General features: G+C 44.5%; 1 protein-coding gene across 1 annotated transcript in view; it reads left to right on the forward strand.

The window, feature by feature from the left end:
- LOC121868648 (membrane-associated guanylate kinase, WW and PDZ domain-containing protein 1-like) overlaps window positions 1–14,338 on the forward strand; it is a 96,757-nt gene that overhangs the window by 70,944 nt on the left and 11,475 nt on the right. Inside the window, exon 6 of the mRNA XM_042369483.1 lies at window positions 13,745–13,843. Coding sequence (XP_042225417.1) covers window positions 13,745–13,843 — 99 coding nt within the window. The remainder of the gene's footprint in view (window positions 1–13,744; window positions 13,844–14,338) is intronic.

Consider the following 14,338-nt stretch of genomic DNA (forward strand, 5'->3'; position numbering starts at 1 on the left):
TGTTGTTGTTTGTTTTTCACATCAGTATAGGGAAATCCGTGATAAGTGTTTTGTAAGTAAGCGTAAACGAGTGAATGAGTAAAATAAAGTGAGTGAGTAAAGTGAATTAATGAGAAGTTTAAGAGAGTGAGTGAAGTCAGTGAGAAAATTAAGTGAGTAGAACGAATGAATAAAATGAGCGTGTACAGTGAGTCAGGATAGAAGGGTGGGTGAGTCCAAGTGAATGAGCGAGTGTTGTAGCACCTGGGCAGGATGACACTGGAGATGGAAATATACGACTTGAGAGAGGTGGAAGTTCTTGGATGAATGAAAACGTCTTAAAATATTTCGAGAAAGCGCTCCTATATCTTGGTGGATGTAGGAGGGTATATGAAGATTTAACACAGCGTTGAACATCAGGAAGAGGAGGAGGAAGAGGTGGAGGAAGGAGAGGAGGAGGAAGGAGAGGAGGAGGAAGGAAACGGGGAAGAGGTGGGGAAAGGAAAGGGGTTACATTTTGGGTGGTTAGGTTATGGGTAGGTTAAGAAATGTCCCGGATAGTTTAAGCTAGGATAATTTCGGTTTAGGTTAGGTAAGATTAGGTTAGGTCTTTGTAGGTTAGGTTAGGTACTGTGTAATATACACTCGGTTAAGTTAAGGTCGGTTATGTTCAGAATCTGCGTAGGATATTACTCATCCTAGATAGTGTTATACAGGGGTTTTCAAACTTTGGGTCCCGACCCTTCAGTGGGCGAAATAAATAAATTGGGTCGCGAAAATAAATAAGAAAATAAAAATAAATGCACCATAATTTAGGCTTGGTTATTGTAATGTACACTCCACAGTCTAGGAAGCGACTGCAAGGAGAGCAGTGTTTGTCTTTGATTTACTCATTTCATATCATTACACTTAGGTTTAATGGGTCGTAATTCAAATTGTTGTTCTGGCTGTGGGTCGCAGTAAAAAAAGTTTGAAAAACACTGTGTTATAGCACCCTTAAGATTCTCAAAAATTCAAGGTTAAGAAAAATAACAGACGAATCTTGGGTAAAAAAAAAACGTACAAGTTCCCCCTTACTGTAGTTAAAGAAAAACGAAGATTAAATGTATTCTCAAAGTTCCCGAGTTAGGAGAAAGGGAAAAAAATCGCTTATGGTGTTCAAAGAATCGTGTTGGTGGAATTATCATAACTGGCATCATCTGCTGGTCATAGGATCCCGTGGAGGCGTCGCTACAGTCGCCCTGGGAGTGATCCTGAAGTTACCCCGGGCCGGCAGGTTCTGTCGGGGAGCGAGGCTGGTCGGCTCTCTGGTGATGAAAGCTCCTGCCTTGGTTTTTTCCTGGTGTGGCGGGGGTGTGGGCGTGGCCGGCAGCCTCCACACCTCCCACATCCTGGACAGCCTCCCTCCACGCCCTTCATCCACGCCCTCCCTCTACGCCCTCCCTCAACAGCTGCCTCGTGTTGCTCATGTGTGGTCTTTGTGTTACCTGGATGGTTACCTGGCGCTTAGTAACAATCTCAGCAACTAGAACTTCTAACTCAACCAAATTCAACAAATCTTGACCTTGTACCCTGACCTCATGACCTAAGAAAAGCTATGGCCCACAAAATTAGATACAAACTTCCATTATCAACTGCAGGTATTTTTTCACTGGAGTTCATTTACCTTTACATTCTTGGCTCACGTTACATATACAGTGCAGTTGTGTTTATTCCCCCAATAATAGTTTCTGATGTGTTTGTGAAGACTGTGACGGACTCGTGAGAATTTGATATCTCTCTCTCTCTCAACAGTAGCATCATGCGGGAGAAGGTTGTTGTCCCTTCTACTGCCATTCTTTTCCCCACCTGGAGAACTAATTTACTGGTGAGAGTTTTACAAACGCTGTATGGGTTTTCATGAGATCATGTCTAGTACAGCACCAATTTAGTGCACCAGTGTGAGGATGGGTCTGTTACCTAGGGTGGGTGAAGAGTGGGGGGGGACTGTCTGCAAATCAGTTAATGACTCGGGGAAAAAATATTAGAGGTGCTAAAACTAAATCCCAATTTATGTAAAGTACGTAAGTCAGTCAGTGAGTCGTGAATATGTTCATATTGCTGACTAACCATAGCCAAAGATGGAGGCCTCTGGTAAATATTTGCTCTGTATTCTCTACAAGCCAGACACTAATTTACGGTCTAGGATGAAAGACGCACCCCCTCCCACTACCCACCTACCACCACCCCTACCCACCTACCTCCACCCTCACCCACCTACCACCACCCCTCACTCCACCAAACCCACCCCAACCCACCAAACCCCACTCCCAACCCACCAAACCCCCACCTAACTCCACCAAACCCCACTCAACCCGTATTCTCCCCACCCCTATTCCCACCCCCATACTTACCCCCTTACCCTTCACCCTTATCCCCAGAGAGTCGCTGTAGATGAGAAGTGTTTAGTGCTGTCGTTAAATGCTTTCCGAGACGAGTTTTTCACCAACGAGATTCTGTGTTTATGTGGGTGTAGGTGTACCGGCTTACTCGTGTGTGTGTGTGTGTGTGTGTGTGTGTGTGTGTGTGTACCTGCTGACTCACGCACGTACACACACACTCCTCTTCCCTTCGCTAATAAAAAAGTGTATTAGGCGGTGAGATGTAGATTACCTGGAAAATTATAAAGAATTGTTAAGGAGGGATTTACTGTATTAACCTAACCTAACACAACTTCCATTTAGCTTTAGTGTGTTAGGTTTGGTTACGTGTTAGGTTAAGGAGACACATTTTTATGCCTGAAGACGCCCGACTCGGCGAATTACTCAAAATATAGCAACGATGTCAAATTCGGACACAAATTGGCAGAACTGGAACAAACTTTAAAAAATCCGGCAAATGTGAGGGAAAAAATCACTTTTACAACACTTTTTATTTTCCACGAGAAGTAAGTTTTTATTAACCTCTAGTGGCCGTCAGATGTCGTCCTCCTACACAAACACACGTATCTCAACATACATCTGCTAATTTTTGCAAGAATTCAACAAACTTCAAATACTCGTATAAACTTTTCTCAATTTACATGATGATCAAGTTTTCCCACGTGTGTTTTGGTCTTGCCAGCTCCGTGTCGTAATATAATTTTTGTAATGTTAGTTTTTGCAAGATGGTATCTCATGGACCATCCATATTAGCTCCGGACCTCCCAAGGAAGGTCGTGGTTACTGGGCAAATTCCCACAGAATGTTGATTTAAGTTCAGTCTGGCCACTTGTAAGAGTTAGTTATTTGGCTAATGATGAGATATTTTCCAAGGACATACATACATAGCCCTGTACATACATACATACACACATACATACATACATACATACATACATACATACATACATACATAAATATATACATACATACATAATCACGTTTTCTGTAACCATTTAGGCCTTTTTTCTCCAGATCTGTAATTACGAAAGAAACTTAACGCAAAATTGTACCACAAAATATTTCGCTGTTAAAATAATTGTTCGAGAAATATTTTGTCACCCAAAAAATGTCTACGAAGAATTTGATTGTTGATAAATAATTAGCACTAATGATATTGTTCCATAATGTTTAAACCACAAAACATTGGGTTACAAAACAGGAGCCAATAAAACATCTGGTTACAAAAGTGTGGCTACAAGGATACAGCGAATATGAGTTTTTTTGTGGGCGGTGTTGTGGTGTAGATCATACAGAGAACACAGACCAGATTACAGTCACACGAACACTCAAGGTAAACAATGACTGTAAACTGTTCCTCTTGTTTACTTGCCAAACTTCCAACATTAAAACAACATAAAGAAGACATACACTTATGTTTTTGTCTGTCTTGGATCTAAACAAACATGCGTTAAATTTGTCTGAAAACATAAAAGTCAACAAATAAAAATATTTCTCTTTTTCTTTATTGCAACAAAGTCCTGCAGGGTATTGTGTTTACATATCTGACTGACGTATGCAACACTTACAACAGAGACGGTAGTGTGGCTGTAAGACTGACAGAACCAAAGAACAATTATTATATCTTCCTCCGTGTCTTAGCTCTAAACACACATTACTGTATAGTATTTGTTTACATACCAGACTGACGTGTTCAAGGTTAGTAATTGATGTTATAAGACTGTAACGACACACACACACACACACACACACGTCGTTACCTCACTCGTTTACACACGGCTTCTCGCTAACTCCCTAACACACTCGGCTGCTCACTCGCTCACTCGGCTGCTTGCTATCTCACTGGCCGTCTCACTCGGCTGCTCTCTTGAGTTTTCCTGCTAATCAATGTTGACGGCGGGGAATGGCTGCTGGTAAATGTATGTGTGGCGAATCTTGCTCGTGTCTGCAGCCTGGGGAAATACTCACCTGGTGCTGAGAGGAAGACACGGGGATTAAGTCAGAGATATTCAACAAAGTATTTTATTATTTGCTTCCCGTGTATGTGTGCGTGCGTGCGCGCGTGCGCGCGCGTGTGTGTGTGTAATATTAATAAATAATAATAATTAATGGTTTATGAAGATAACATGGCAGCCCGAAGGCTGAAATTATACAATGAACAGAGGTGATAGGTTACATATGGTGGAAGCGGGGAGTGGGTCACTTGATTGACAAAAGCTTTCAATACAAAAATATAAGAAACAAAGAGTCAACATATAGATTAACTATAGATCTGGTAATGTTTGAGCTGGACTTGTAAACATTCTTGTGGCATGATGTTGGCGCCCACTGTCTGGATGGCCGTTGCGTCATACCTGGGTATCAATCCGCTACCTCATTACAGTTGCAGATGCGCCATGTGGTCATGTGGTCGGGGTAGGTCCTTCAGCTCAAACACCCTGTTTGGAGATGGTTCTTGTTCCTCATTGATGTAGTTAGGACTTCATCATTCCTCACCTGGGTGGAGTAGGGAGTCCTCATTTCTCTCCTGATGTAGTTAGGAGTCTTTTTTGCTTCTCATACAGTGTTGGTGGTGGCGAGGGCGGACAGGGTGTGTCTGGTCCGGCCAGGTCAACATTGGCCGCTAAGTACCGCTCTAACAGTTGTTTCTTTCGAGTTGTAATTGTCACTTTTGTATATCAGTTGTGGGTTTATGGTCAATCTTTGCACTGTACTGTTGGTGTGAGGATGTTGATAAATCTAGATGGGGAGGAGGAGATGGGGAAAGGGAGTGCCCGATAAACCAGGCTGGCAGCTGTCTCCATGGTCAAGAGACCATTTGTGTTACGGCTTACCATGACGTGTTTGTTGCTTTAATGTCCGTCCTCATGGCACCTTCTTGTCTCTCATCCTCGCGTTACTGGTCACTTAAGAGCTTAAGCTTGTCTGACTGACCACTCAGCTCACCTTACTGGTCCCTTAGTTTAGTATTCACGAGTCGACCTCCGGCCCGGCATCAATCACACTTGGTCCTGGAATCACTCAGTGTGTATCTCCCCGTCCCCCTCCCGTCCCCCTCCTTCCCCCTTCCCCACACCCCACTCCTCCCCGACCTCCTCCTGGGACCTCCTGTCGGGTGAACCAATCGGGTGTTTACGACCAGCCAAATTCAAGTGTGACATTGAGCGGATCAAACCCGGACTCGGAACAAGGGCCACATATTCGTATTGAATTCTTGAGATCATTTTAGGTTAGATCAGATCTGGGTTAGGTTAGGTTTGGGGTAAGTTAGGTTATATTAAAGATAAGTTTCGATTATGTTACGGTAGAATAGGGCTAGGTCAGGTCAGGGATGGTTGAGATTGGGGATAAGTTAGGTTAGGTATGATTAGATTAGACTACAAAAAGTTTGGTTAGGTTAGACTACAAAAGGTTAAGTTAATCCCAAAGCTAAGAATTTGGCGAGGCTTAAATGTTAAATAAAACACAAATCTCCTTAACTTATGACCGAGTGTCTTCAACCTCTCACAATGCAGTGTTGTCAGTCCCAGGTAAACTACTCACCGTGTCACTAAGATCAATCAAAAATACTTAAGCTCTCAGTATATTGGGTTACAAGCGTCGATGAGCTGAAGAATCACTTGAAGATTACCCTCCCCCTACAGCTTATTTCACCTGAAGATTAACCACCCTGGCCCTAACTTAACCTAAGCTAACCTAACTTAACCACCCTAATGCTAACTTAACCTACCTTTACCCAACCCAATCCCAAAGTAGTTTAAGAGTAATTAATTCAGGTGAAATAAGGTGGGGTGGCTAATCTTCAGGTGATAGCAGTTAAGATATAGAAAAGTTATTCGTTTCCTGTGGATGAGTATTACTGGACACAAATTCTCGAAATATTTTTATCGATGGAGTGTTTGTCAATTGGTGAGACTCGGTGTAAGTGGCTGTATCGATTAGTTCTGTTTGTTTCAGTCTGTGTTGGTTGATTTTGGCAATAGCTGAAAGAGAGCGAGTCAAGCGGAGAGAAGAGACAAAGAGAGAGAGAGAGAGACAGGAGAGACCGACAGAGAATAGAGAGACAGAATAAAGAGACAGAGGTGTAAGGGCTTTGGGAAGCTCTCATTTTCGTCCTTGTAAATGAACATCCTTGCCTGTGCGTGGTGGCCGCCCAGTCATTTCAGCTGTACCCAATAACAAAAATAAATAAATAACTTAACAGTCGTAAAAAAAAAGTCTAGAGCATCAAACTTAACAATAATGAAAAGAAAAATCTGTATTTACCGGTAATGCACTTTGGCTAAGCACAATACTGTACAGAAGTAACGCGATATAAAGTCTAGTATACTCATACGTCTGGAAGCTACGTCGCAGTGTATTTACGGAACTTGTTGTACGGCAGAGAAGCGACCGTGAATCTGGGTCTAGTTCAAGGTCAGTTTTTTTTTTTCTTTTTTTAGGTGTGAGGTGTGTTGAGTGGGTCTTCCTCCCTCCCTCCCTCCCTCCCTTCCTCCTCCTTCCCTCACGTAGGAAAAATATTGGTATAGTTTGACAGATATTGATAAAAATTATGATACAGTTGAATCTAATGGATGTTGTTGATGTAAGATATGTTTGAAAATAATGGTTCCTTGTACAGCTAAAAATGCAGTCGGGAGTTATTGACGTTAGACGTACAGTCACCCAAAAAAAAGTCCTATCGTGAACCACGAACCCCGAGATTCAGACTCGTGAACCCGAAGCAGTAGACACTGATACATTATTCTGTCCATAAATGCTTCGGATTCAAGAGTCTGAATCTCGGGGTTCATGGTTCGCGACAGCACTTTTTTGGGTGACTGTACGTTGAAAATAATTATTATTTTACAGCTAAAGTATTGATAGGTTCTTAGAATCTACACAATTAAGTCCCAAATTTCATAGTTTAGTATATTATGTACAGTAGCTAAAACAACTATCTGTGCGTACTTTGTGGGAAACAATATGAGACCATGGACGATAAATATTGGTATATGAAGGCTGTCACTAGTCACACGTAATATTTCGGAGCATATCGTCCCCCACCTGCACAGATAGTTGTTTAGCTACTGTACAGTCACCATGTAGTATAAGTATGTTTTGTAGGAGTAAAAATATATAGTATTTTTCGTTCGAAGTATTTTTTTAATGTAGTTAAATTTTAAGTAAAGTTGATGATTTAAGAGAAAGATGTATATTTTAATTTGGAGATAAAAAGTGCTCCTGTGGTGTTTAACTAAAAGAGAGAGAGAGAGAGAGAGAGAGAGAGAGAGAGAGAGAGAGAGAGAGAGAGAGAGAGAGACCACTGAGGCCAAATCCTCGAAACAGGGGAGAGATTGATCGATAGGAAGAGAGAAACTTAGAAATACAAGGGAGAGAGAGAGAGATAACCAACTTCACGTAGGCCAGGTCCGCCGCCCCAGGACAGGTGGAGGATGTGGTGCCAACTGAGGCAGAAGGAGGGAGGAGGAGGAGGAGGAGGAGGAGCCACGCCTTTGTAGTGTGTGGGAGAATCCTCAAGGTTGCTTCCACAATCATGCCCTTGGATTCTACTCAGCGATGTGGTCAAGTGTTAGGGGTTCATTTTAAGGGGGTACTCAAGGGGATAAGGATTCAGTCAAGAGGTTCGGGATTCATTCATGGGTTTGATCTGTACTCTAACGGGGTTCTGTAGATGGTGACCCGGGGAACAGGACTCAAAAGGTGACCTAAAAGTTTGACCTCTGTTTGGTTTAAAGAATACGGCTTTTTGTACAGTTACTCACAACAAAAAGACGTATAATCTTAGTCCTTGATAGGAATTTTGGTGTTAAATAAGATCTCATGGAAAGACATTGTTATTCCTAGTATAGTCAAGGAGTCAGTCAGCCTCGTGACGTACAGAGGTCATGTAAGGTCAAAAACAGAAAGGTATTTTAGTGTTTTGTGTGTCAAGCAAAAGTTCTAAGCCAGCCGAGAGTAATGTCTTTTAGTCACCAAAGGTGATATAAGGTCAGAACCGGAAATTAATTAGCCTAACTTCTCCTGCCAAAGTTGTCTTGATACTGTATTAACCTTTGACGAGGGAAACCAATCTTGTCTTCTAAGCAGTAGACGAGAGTTAAGTTCAATACCTCGTAAAGTCATGTTGTGATCACAAGTCTCGCAGACATTTTATGTGGTAGTTTTCAAACTAATTTTAACCCATTTTTTTTCGTCTACATAAACAATTTTGATGAGGACTCGTGACTTACCACTGTCTGGTTCTGAAGAGTCAGTCAGCACCTGTTCATGAGATCCGAAGCATGACATGATATGATATTTTGTCAAGGTTGTCCATCAGAAGGATTACGTTCCTCCTCTTCAGTTTGAGATGATAGGAACATCAGTAAGCCAGTACACCTCTCTAGGCCAAGGCGCTCAACGAGATGTTTGTTGTGGGGGAATCAGTGATCCTTTCCAACTCTCAAGGTGATCCAGATTTCAGTTGCAGGTTCTTCGTTGACTGTAAAAGCTTCTTCATGATTTTAATGTTCATTCACAGCATAATTCCCAGAACACTGTTTGCTGAGGTCAAGCACTGGTCCTTCTTCTCGGGATAGAATGTTGTTTCTCTGTCTCGGTAAAGAGTAATTTGAACATTTCGTCGTTGTTGAAAGAATCCGCTTGATGTTTGCTCCAATCATTTGAACCCAGAGGAACCTTTCCGACTCAACGACTCGTTATCTTGTTGTCCAACCTGTTCCTTCTCTCTTCGCATACTCTCTTTGGTGCTCTTTAGGAAACAACGTCCCAGGAGACCCCGGTTAACAGTTATACTTTGTTACAGGAGAAAAAAGAAAGATTTACATTCCTAGAGCTTTCAGTTGACACTAAAAATTTGCTTTTACGACGAAAATTGCTGTAGGAGAAGAAAGACTTTGGTGCGTATTTGGAGAACTCGACAACAATGTTTTTTTTTGGGGGGGGCGGTTGGGGGAGGGAGGGGGAGACGGTGTTTTGAGTCACCTTCGAGATTGTTTTTATTCGGTCAACATCATCAGGACCACGTCAGAAAATCGGTCTTTCCCGAGCATAATAATTGACTCCGTGGTGTTGGGTTCCTATAAGATGATGTAGTGTTTCTGAGAATTAACAAAAATTGAATTTATGCAAAGAAATTATAGCTAGTTTGTTATTGATCTATTTTTTTTTACAAACACATTGACGCTCTTCAGTAACATACTTGCCCTCGGGATATTTCATTACATATTATTCAAGGGCATGACCGAGGAGTTTGTTACACATTCAACAGTTGGAAACGTTAGATGGTAGTTCACTGTCCAGTAACTATATCTCAGTAAGAGCCAGGCCACCAGAGCATCACAGAGTCTGGTCAGTAAGTTACATGTGTCATAATTGATTGGCTCTGTTGTCAAGCCATCATCATATCACTCGGTACAATTCTCTGATATTTGAGTTTCTAGTAAATCTTGATGAACAATATGTACCCAGGATATTAGTGATAGTTTTAAGGGAATAATCTTCTCAGCACCACTCTCGGGTAAAGCATTAGCTGAATATGGTCAAGGAACCTCTCCTTGATCGTGAGCTTGGGGTCATGTGTGATCCACTGTATACTGTTTCCTCAGCACGGAGTAGTTTACCATTATGCTTCTGTATTGATCACATCAACTGCATTTGCATGTTCAGGGTTGCGACTATTGAGGGATGAATTGGTAGATTGAGAGTCAAACACTTGCAGACGCACCCAGAGACGGAGGAAGGGTGGGGGGGGTAGGCGACAGCTGTTCTGATGACCCAGTTATTAATGCTCAGCGGGGTCCCTTGGTACACTCTGTAGCTCCCCTGTAGATAGCTGTGACAGAAACTGCTCTTGTAGTTACCCTCTGCAAGGAACCATCAGCTTATTATCACAAGGTCCTCATTGCCTGTACAGTGTACATCCTTCACCCTGTATTAGGAAGTCCACAGCAAGATACCTGAAGTTCAAAAGACGTGTTCCCAAGACTCTTCCAGTATATTCAGAACCTTGTATGTTGACGTCCCTCCAGGATGGGTCTGGATCACGGTCGTATGAAAAAGAAAGAGAGAGAGAGAGAGAGAGAGAGAGTCATATACGTGATGTTTCTCTTATGTTCCAGGGAGTCAAGAACATCATTACTGACCCAGCCATTAACAAATAGGACATTGTGACGTTCTTATATATTTTACTGTTTAAAGTATCGGGTTGTTTCTTAATGGCGTTATATGATGTACAGATAATTGACACCCGAGTCTGTGTGTGAGGGGAATAGTGAGGACGTCTCGGTAGCAGGTACTGTCATGTACTGCCCCTCAAGTGAGTGTGGTGATGGAGAGATACGTCACACTTCACCCCTCCCCTTCCACCCCTCCCACCCTCCCCCCACCCCAGCACTGTGCGCGAGAGAGAAAGAAACACACTCACATTTTCTCAACCACAGTGTGAGAGCAGAAATTTAGTTCACTCTCTCACTCACCTTTATCGTAAGAGTTGAATAAAGACAAAAGAAAAAGCCGTAGATGTGTTAACTTTTGGGGTGTAAATATTGACTTTTTTTTAACTCGGTCCCCGATACACTCTGGCCTATCACCCTGCTCAGAGCCCCCACCCATCCTACACCCACCCATCCTACATCCACCCATCCTTTACCCACCCATCCTTTACCCACACATCCTTCACCCACCCATCCTTCACCCACCCATCCTTCACCCACCCATCCATCCTACATCCACCCATCCTATACCCACCCATCCACCCACCCATCCCTATACCCACCCATCCCTATACCCACCCATCCCATACCCACCCATCCTTACCCACCCATCCTTTACCCATCCATCCCATTCACCCATCCTTACCCACCCATCCTTACCCATCCCATACCCACCATCCTATACCCACCACCCACCCCCATCCCTTACCCACCCATCCTTCACCCACCCATCCTTCACCACCCATCCTTCACCCACCATCCTTCACCCACCCACACCCACCCATCCTTCACCCACCCATCCCTCACCCACCCATCCTTCACCCACCCATCCTTCACCCACCATCCTTCACCCACCCATCCTTCACCCACACATCCTTCCCCATCCCCTGCCAACTAACCCTCCCACTACCACCTAACCTCTTCTCCACACGATCTCAATCCTCTAAGTCCCACTTCCTCCTCCTCCTCTTCCTACCCCCAAACATCACTCCCTCGCCTCCTTCCCTTCTATCCAATTGCACCACCTCTAACCTCCTCCCTCTCTCCAACTTCCACTCTCCCTCCTCCCTCCCCCCCCGGCTACGCCCATACGCCCACTACAAACACCAAGGGGGAATTCCGGGCGAGGGGGCAGGATGGCGACCTTGAAATTACAAAAGACACAAAAACAAAACAAAAGAGAACAGGGGTGAGTCAGTCTCCATGGGTCTGTGTTATTGTGTTGGTAGTCCTTCCCTCCCCTGTGTTGGTAGTCCTTCCCTCCCCTGTGTTGGTAGTCCTTCCCTCCCCTGTGTTGGTAGTCCTTCCCTCCCCTGTGTTGGTAGTCCTTCCCTCCCCTGTGTTGGTAGTCCTTCCCTCCCCTGTGTTGGTAGTCCTTCCCTCCCCTGTGTTGTAGTCCTTTCCCCTGTTGCAGTCCTTCCCTCCTCTGTGTTGGTAGTCCTTCCCTCCCCTGTGTTGGTAGCCCTTCCCTCCTGTGGTAGTCCTTCCTTCCCTGTGTGTTGGTAGTCCTTCCCTCCTCTGTGTGTGTTGGTAGTCCTTCCTCCTCTGTGTTGTAGCAGTCCTCCCTCCCTGTGTTGGTAGTCCTTCCCTCCCCTGTGTTGGTAGTCCTTCCCCTCCCCTGTGTTGGTAGTCCTTCCCTCCTCTGTGTTGGTAGTCCTTCCCTCCCCTGTGTTGGTAGCCCTTCCTCCCCTGTGTTGGTAGTCCTTCCCTCCCCTGTGTTGGGTAGTCTTTCCTCCCCCTGTGTTGGTAGCCCTTCCCCCCTGTGTTGGTAGTCCTTCCCTCCCCTGTGTTGGTAGTCTTTTCCCTCCCCTGTGTTGGTAGTCCTTCCCTCCCTGTGTTGGTAGTCCTTCCCTCCCTGTGTTGGTAGTCCTTCCCTCCCCCCTGTGGTAGCCCTTCCTCCCCTGTGTTGGTAGCCTTTCCTCCCCTGTGTTAGTAGTCCTTCCCTCCCTGTTGGTAGCCCTTCCCTCCCCCTGTGTTGGTAGTCCTTCCCTCCCCTGTGTTGGTAGTCCTTCCCTCCCCTGTGTTGGTTAGGTTAGGTTAGGTTTTGTTAGTCTGGTTTATGTTAGTTATGGTTGGGCTAGATAACATATGGTTCGGTAAGATTAAGTTAGGTTGATTGGGATAGGTTCGTTAAGTTCAATTGAATGTGGTTAGGTTAAGATATATGTTGTGTGTGTGTCTGTCTGACTGTCTGTCTGTCTGTCTGCCTTTAAATATCCCCATTATTACTGTGTAAACGTTTTTTTTTATGTATACCGTAATCGATTTTCACGTCGATGGTTATGACGATTACCACGTAGGTGTTACGGTATCTGAGAAAATGGTATACTGAGTATTCGGTACACAAGGAGGCAGTGTGAGCGTTACTACACTTCACCACCTTCACTCTCCCAACTATATCAGTCTAAAACTACATGTGCCTAGACTGCCTTGGACGCGAACCAGCTACCCAAATAGTGAGAGGCGAGTGTTGTATGAACTCCTTACCTCACCTCACCTCACCTCACCTCCCCACCTGTAGAGATATTTAAACCTGTACCAATTCTGATATACCATAATAAACTCTGGTTCTAATTTCGCTAAGTGGGTTGGATGGCCATGAGCTCTGGTAGGCAGTCCACGTAAATTACTATGCACTCTAGGCTAGGCGTTGCCGTGGGGAGGGGGGGTCTGTGTGTTAAGTTCACCAACGTGTGTGTGTGTGTGTGTGTGTGTGTGTTTTCTCGCAACATCAGTGAAATTACAGGACTAATCATCTGCACTAACAACCACTAATTACATACCTCCACGGAGCCTTATCATTCCCCACAATAACACGCCATCATTAGCAGCACCCATACAATAATAACTATTTCATTAGCAACGTCTCATAAGGTGAATAAATCCTGCGATTGTTCACCAGACCAAGCACCATACTAAGGGTCGGACCATCATACCAACATAGATAATAGTAAAACCTTCTCCCCTTTCCTTCCACGCAACCAAGAATGTTGGCAGAAGACGAGCGAACGTTCATCTTTTACAGTTTGTTTTGGGGAGGCGCCCTACACTCTTGCATTTTTGTTCTTGCTGACGCTGTGTAATTAGACAACGTGGACCTAAGGCAGTAACGAGGTGTCCTCTCCACAGATGAGCCTGCTGACGGAGCTGCGGGAGGTGGTAAGACCAGAGGACCAGGACAAGTTCGACGCTGCCGTGTTCCGCACCGCCGCCAGGGTGCAGGACAAGGTGAGAAGGAGAACGTAGGGCCCCCCACACGGCCAGGTGAGGCCCACATTATATTGATCTCTCACTGACGAGAGACACTCAGTTACTAGGATCTCTCACTGAGATTTGGAGACAGAGAGAGGGAGAGAAACACTTCCAGGATCTCTCATTTAGGTGTGCAGTGAAGGAGACATACACAGTCACTTCTCTCACTAAGTTGTACGGTGAGAGAGAGAGAGACAGTTGGGTCACCCAGTAAGGTATGTGGGGAGAGAGACACTCTTGACAGTCCCTCTCGCCAGGTGGAGAACAGGCACACCTTCTATGTCTTCACACCGAGGTGCTGTCTTAAGAGATGTCCCTGGAAAGGTATCTCACTGGAAGGTAAAGAGATACATCTGGTAGTCTCTCTCATTGAGGTATGGAGAGAGATGCATCAAGTAGGATCTCTCTCGTTGGGAGGAGAGAGGAGACGCATGCTTGGATCTCCCACGGGGGCGTCAAGAGAGAGAGACT

This window comes from Homarus americanus, unplaced genomic scaffold, assembly GCF_018991925.1.
Source record: "Homarus americanus isolate GMGI-L3 unplaced genomic scaffold, GMGI_Hamer_2.0 scaffold30535, whole genome shotgun sequence".
NCBI lineage: Eukaryota > Metazoa > Arthropoda > Malacostraca > Decapoda > Nephropidae > Homarus > Homarus americanus.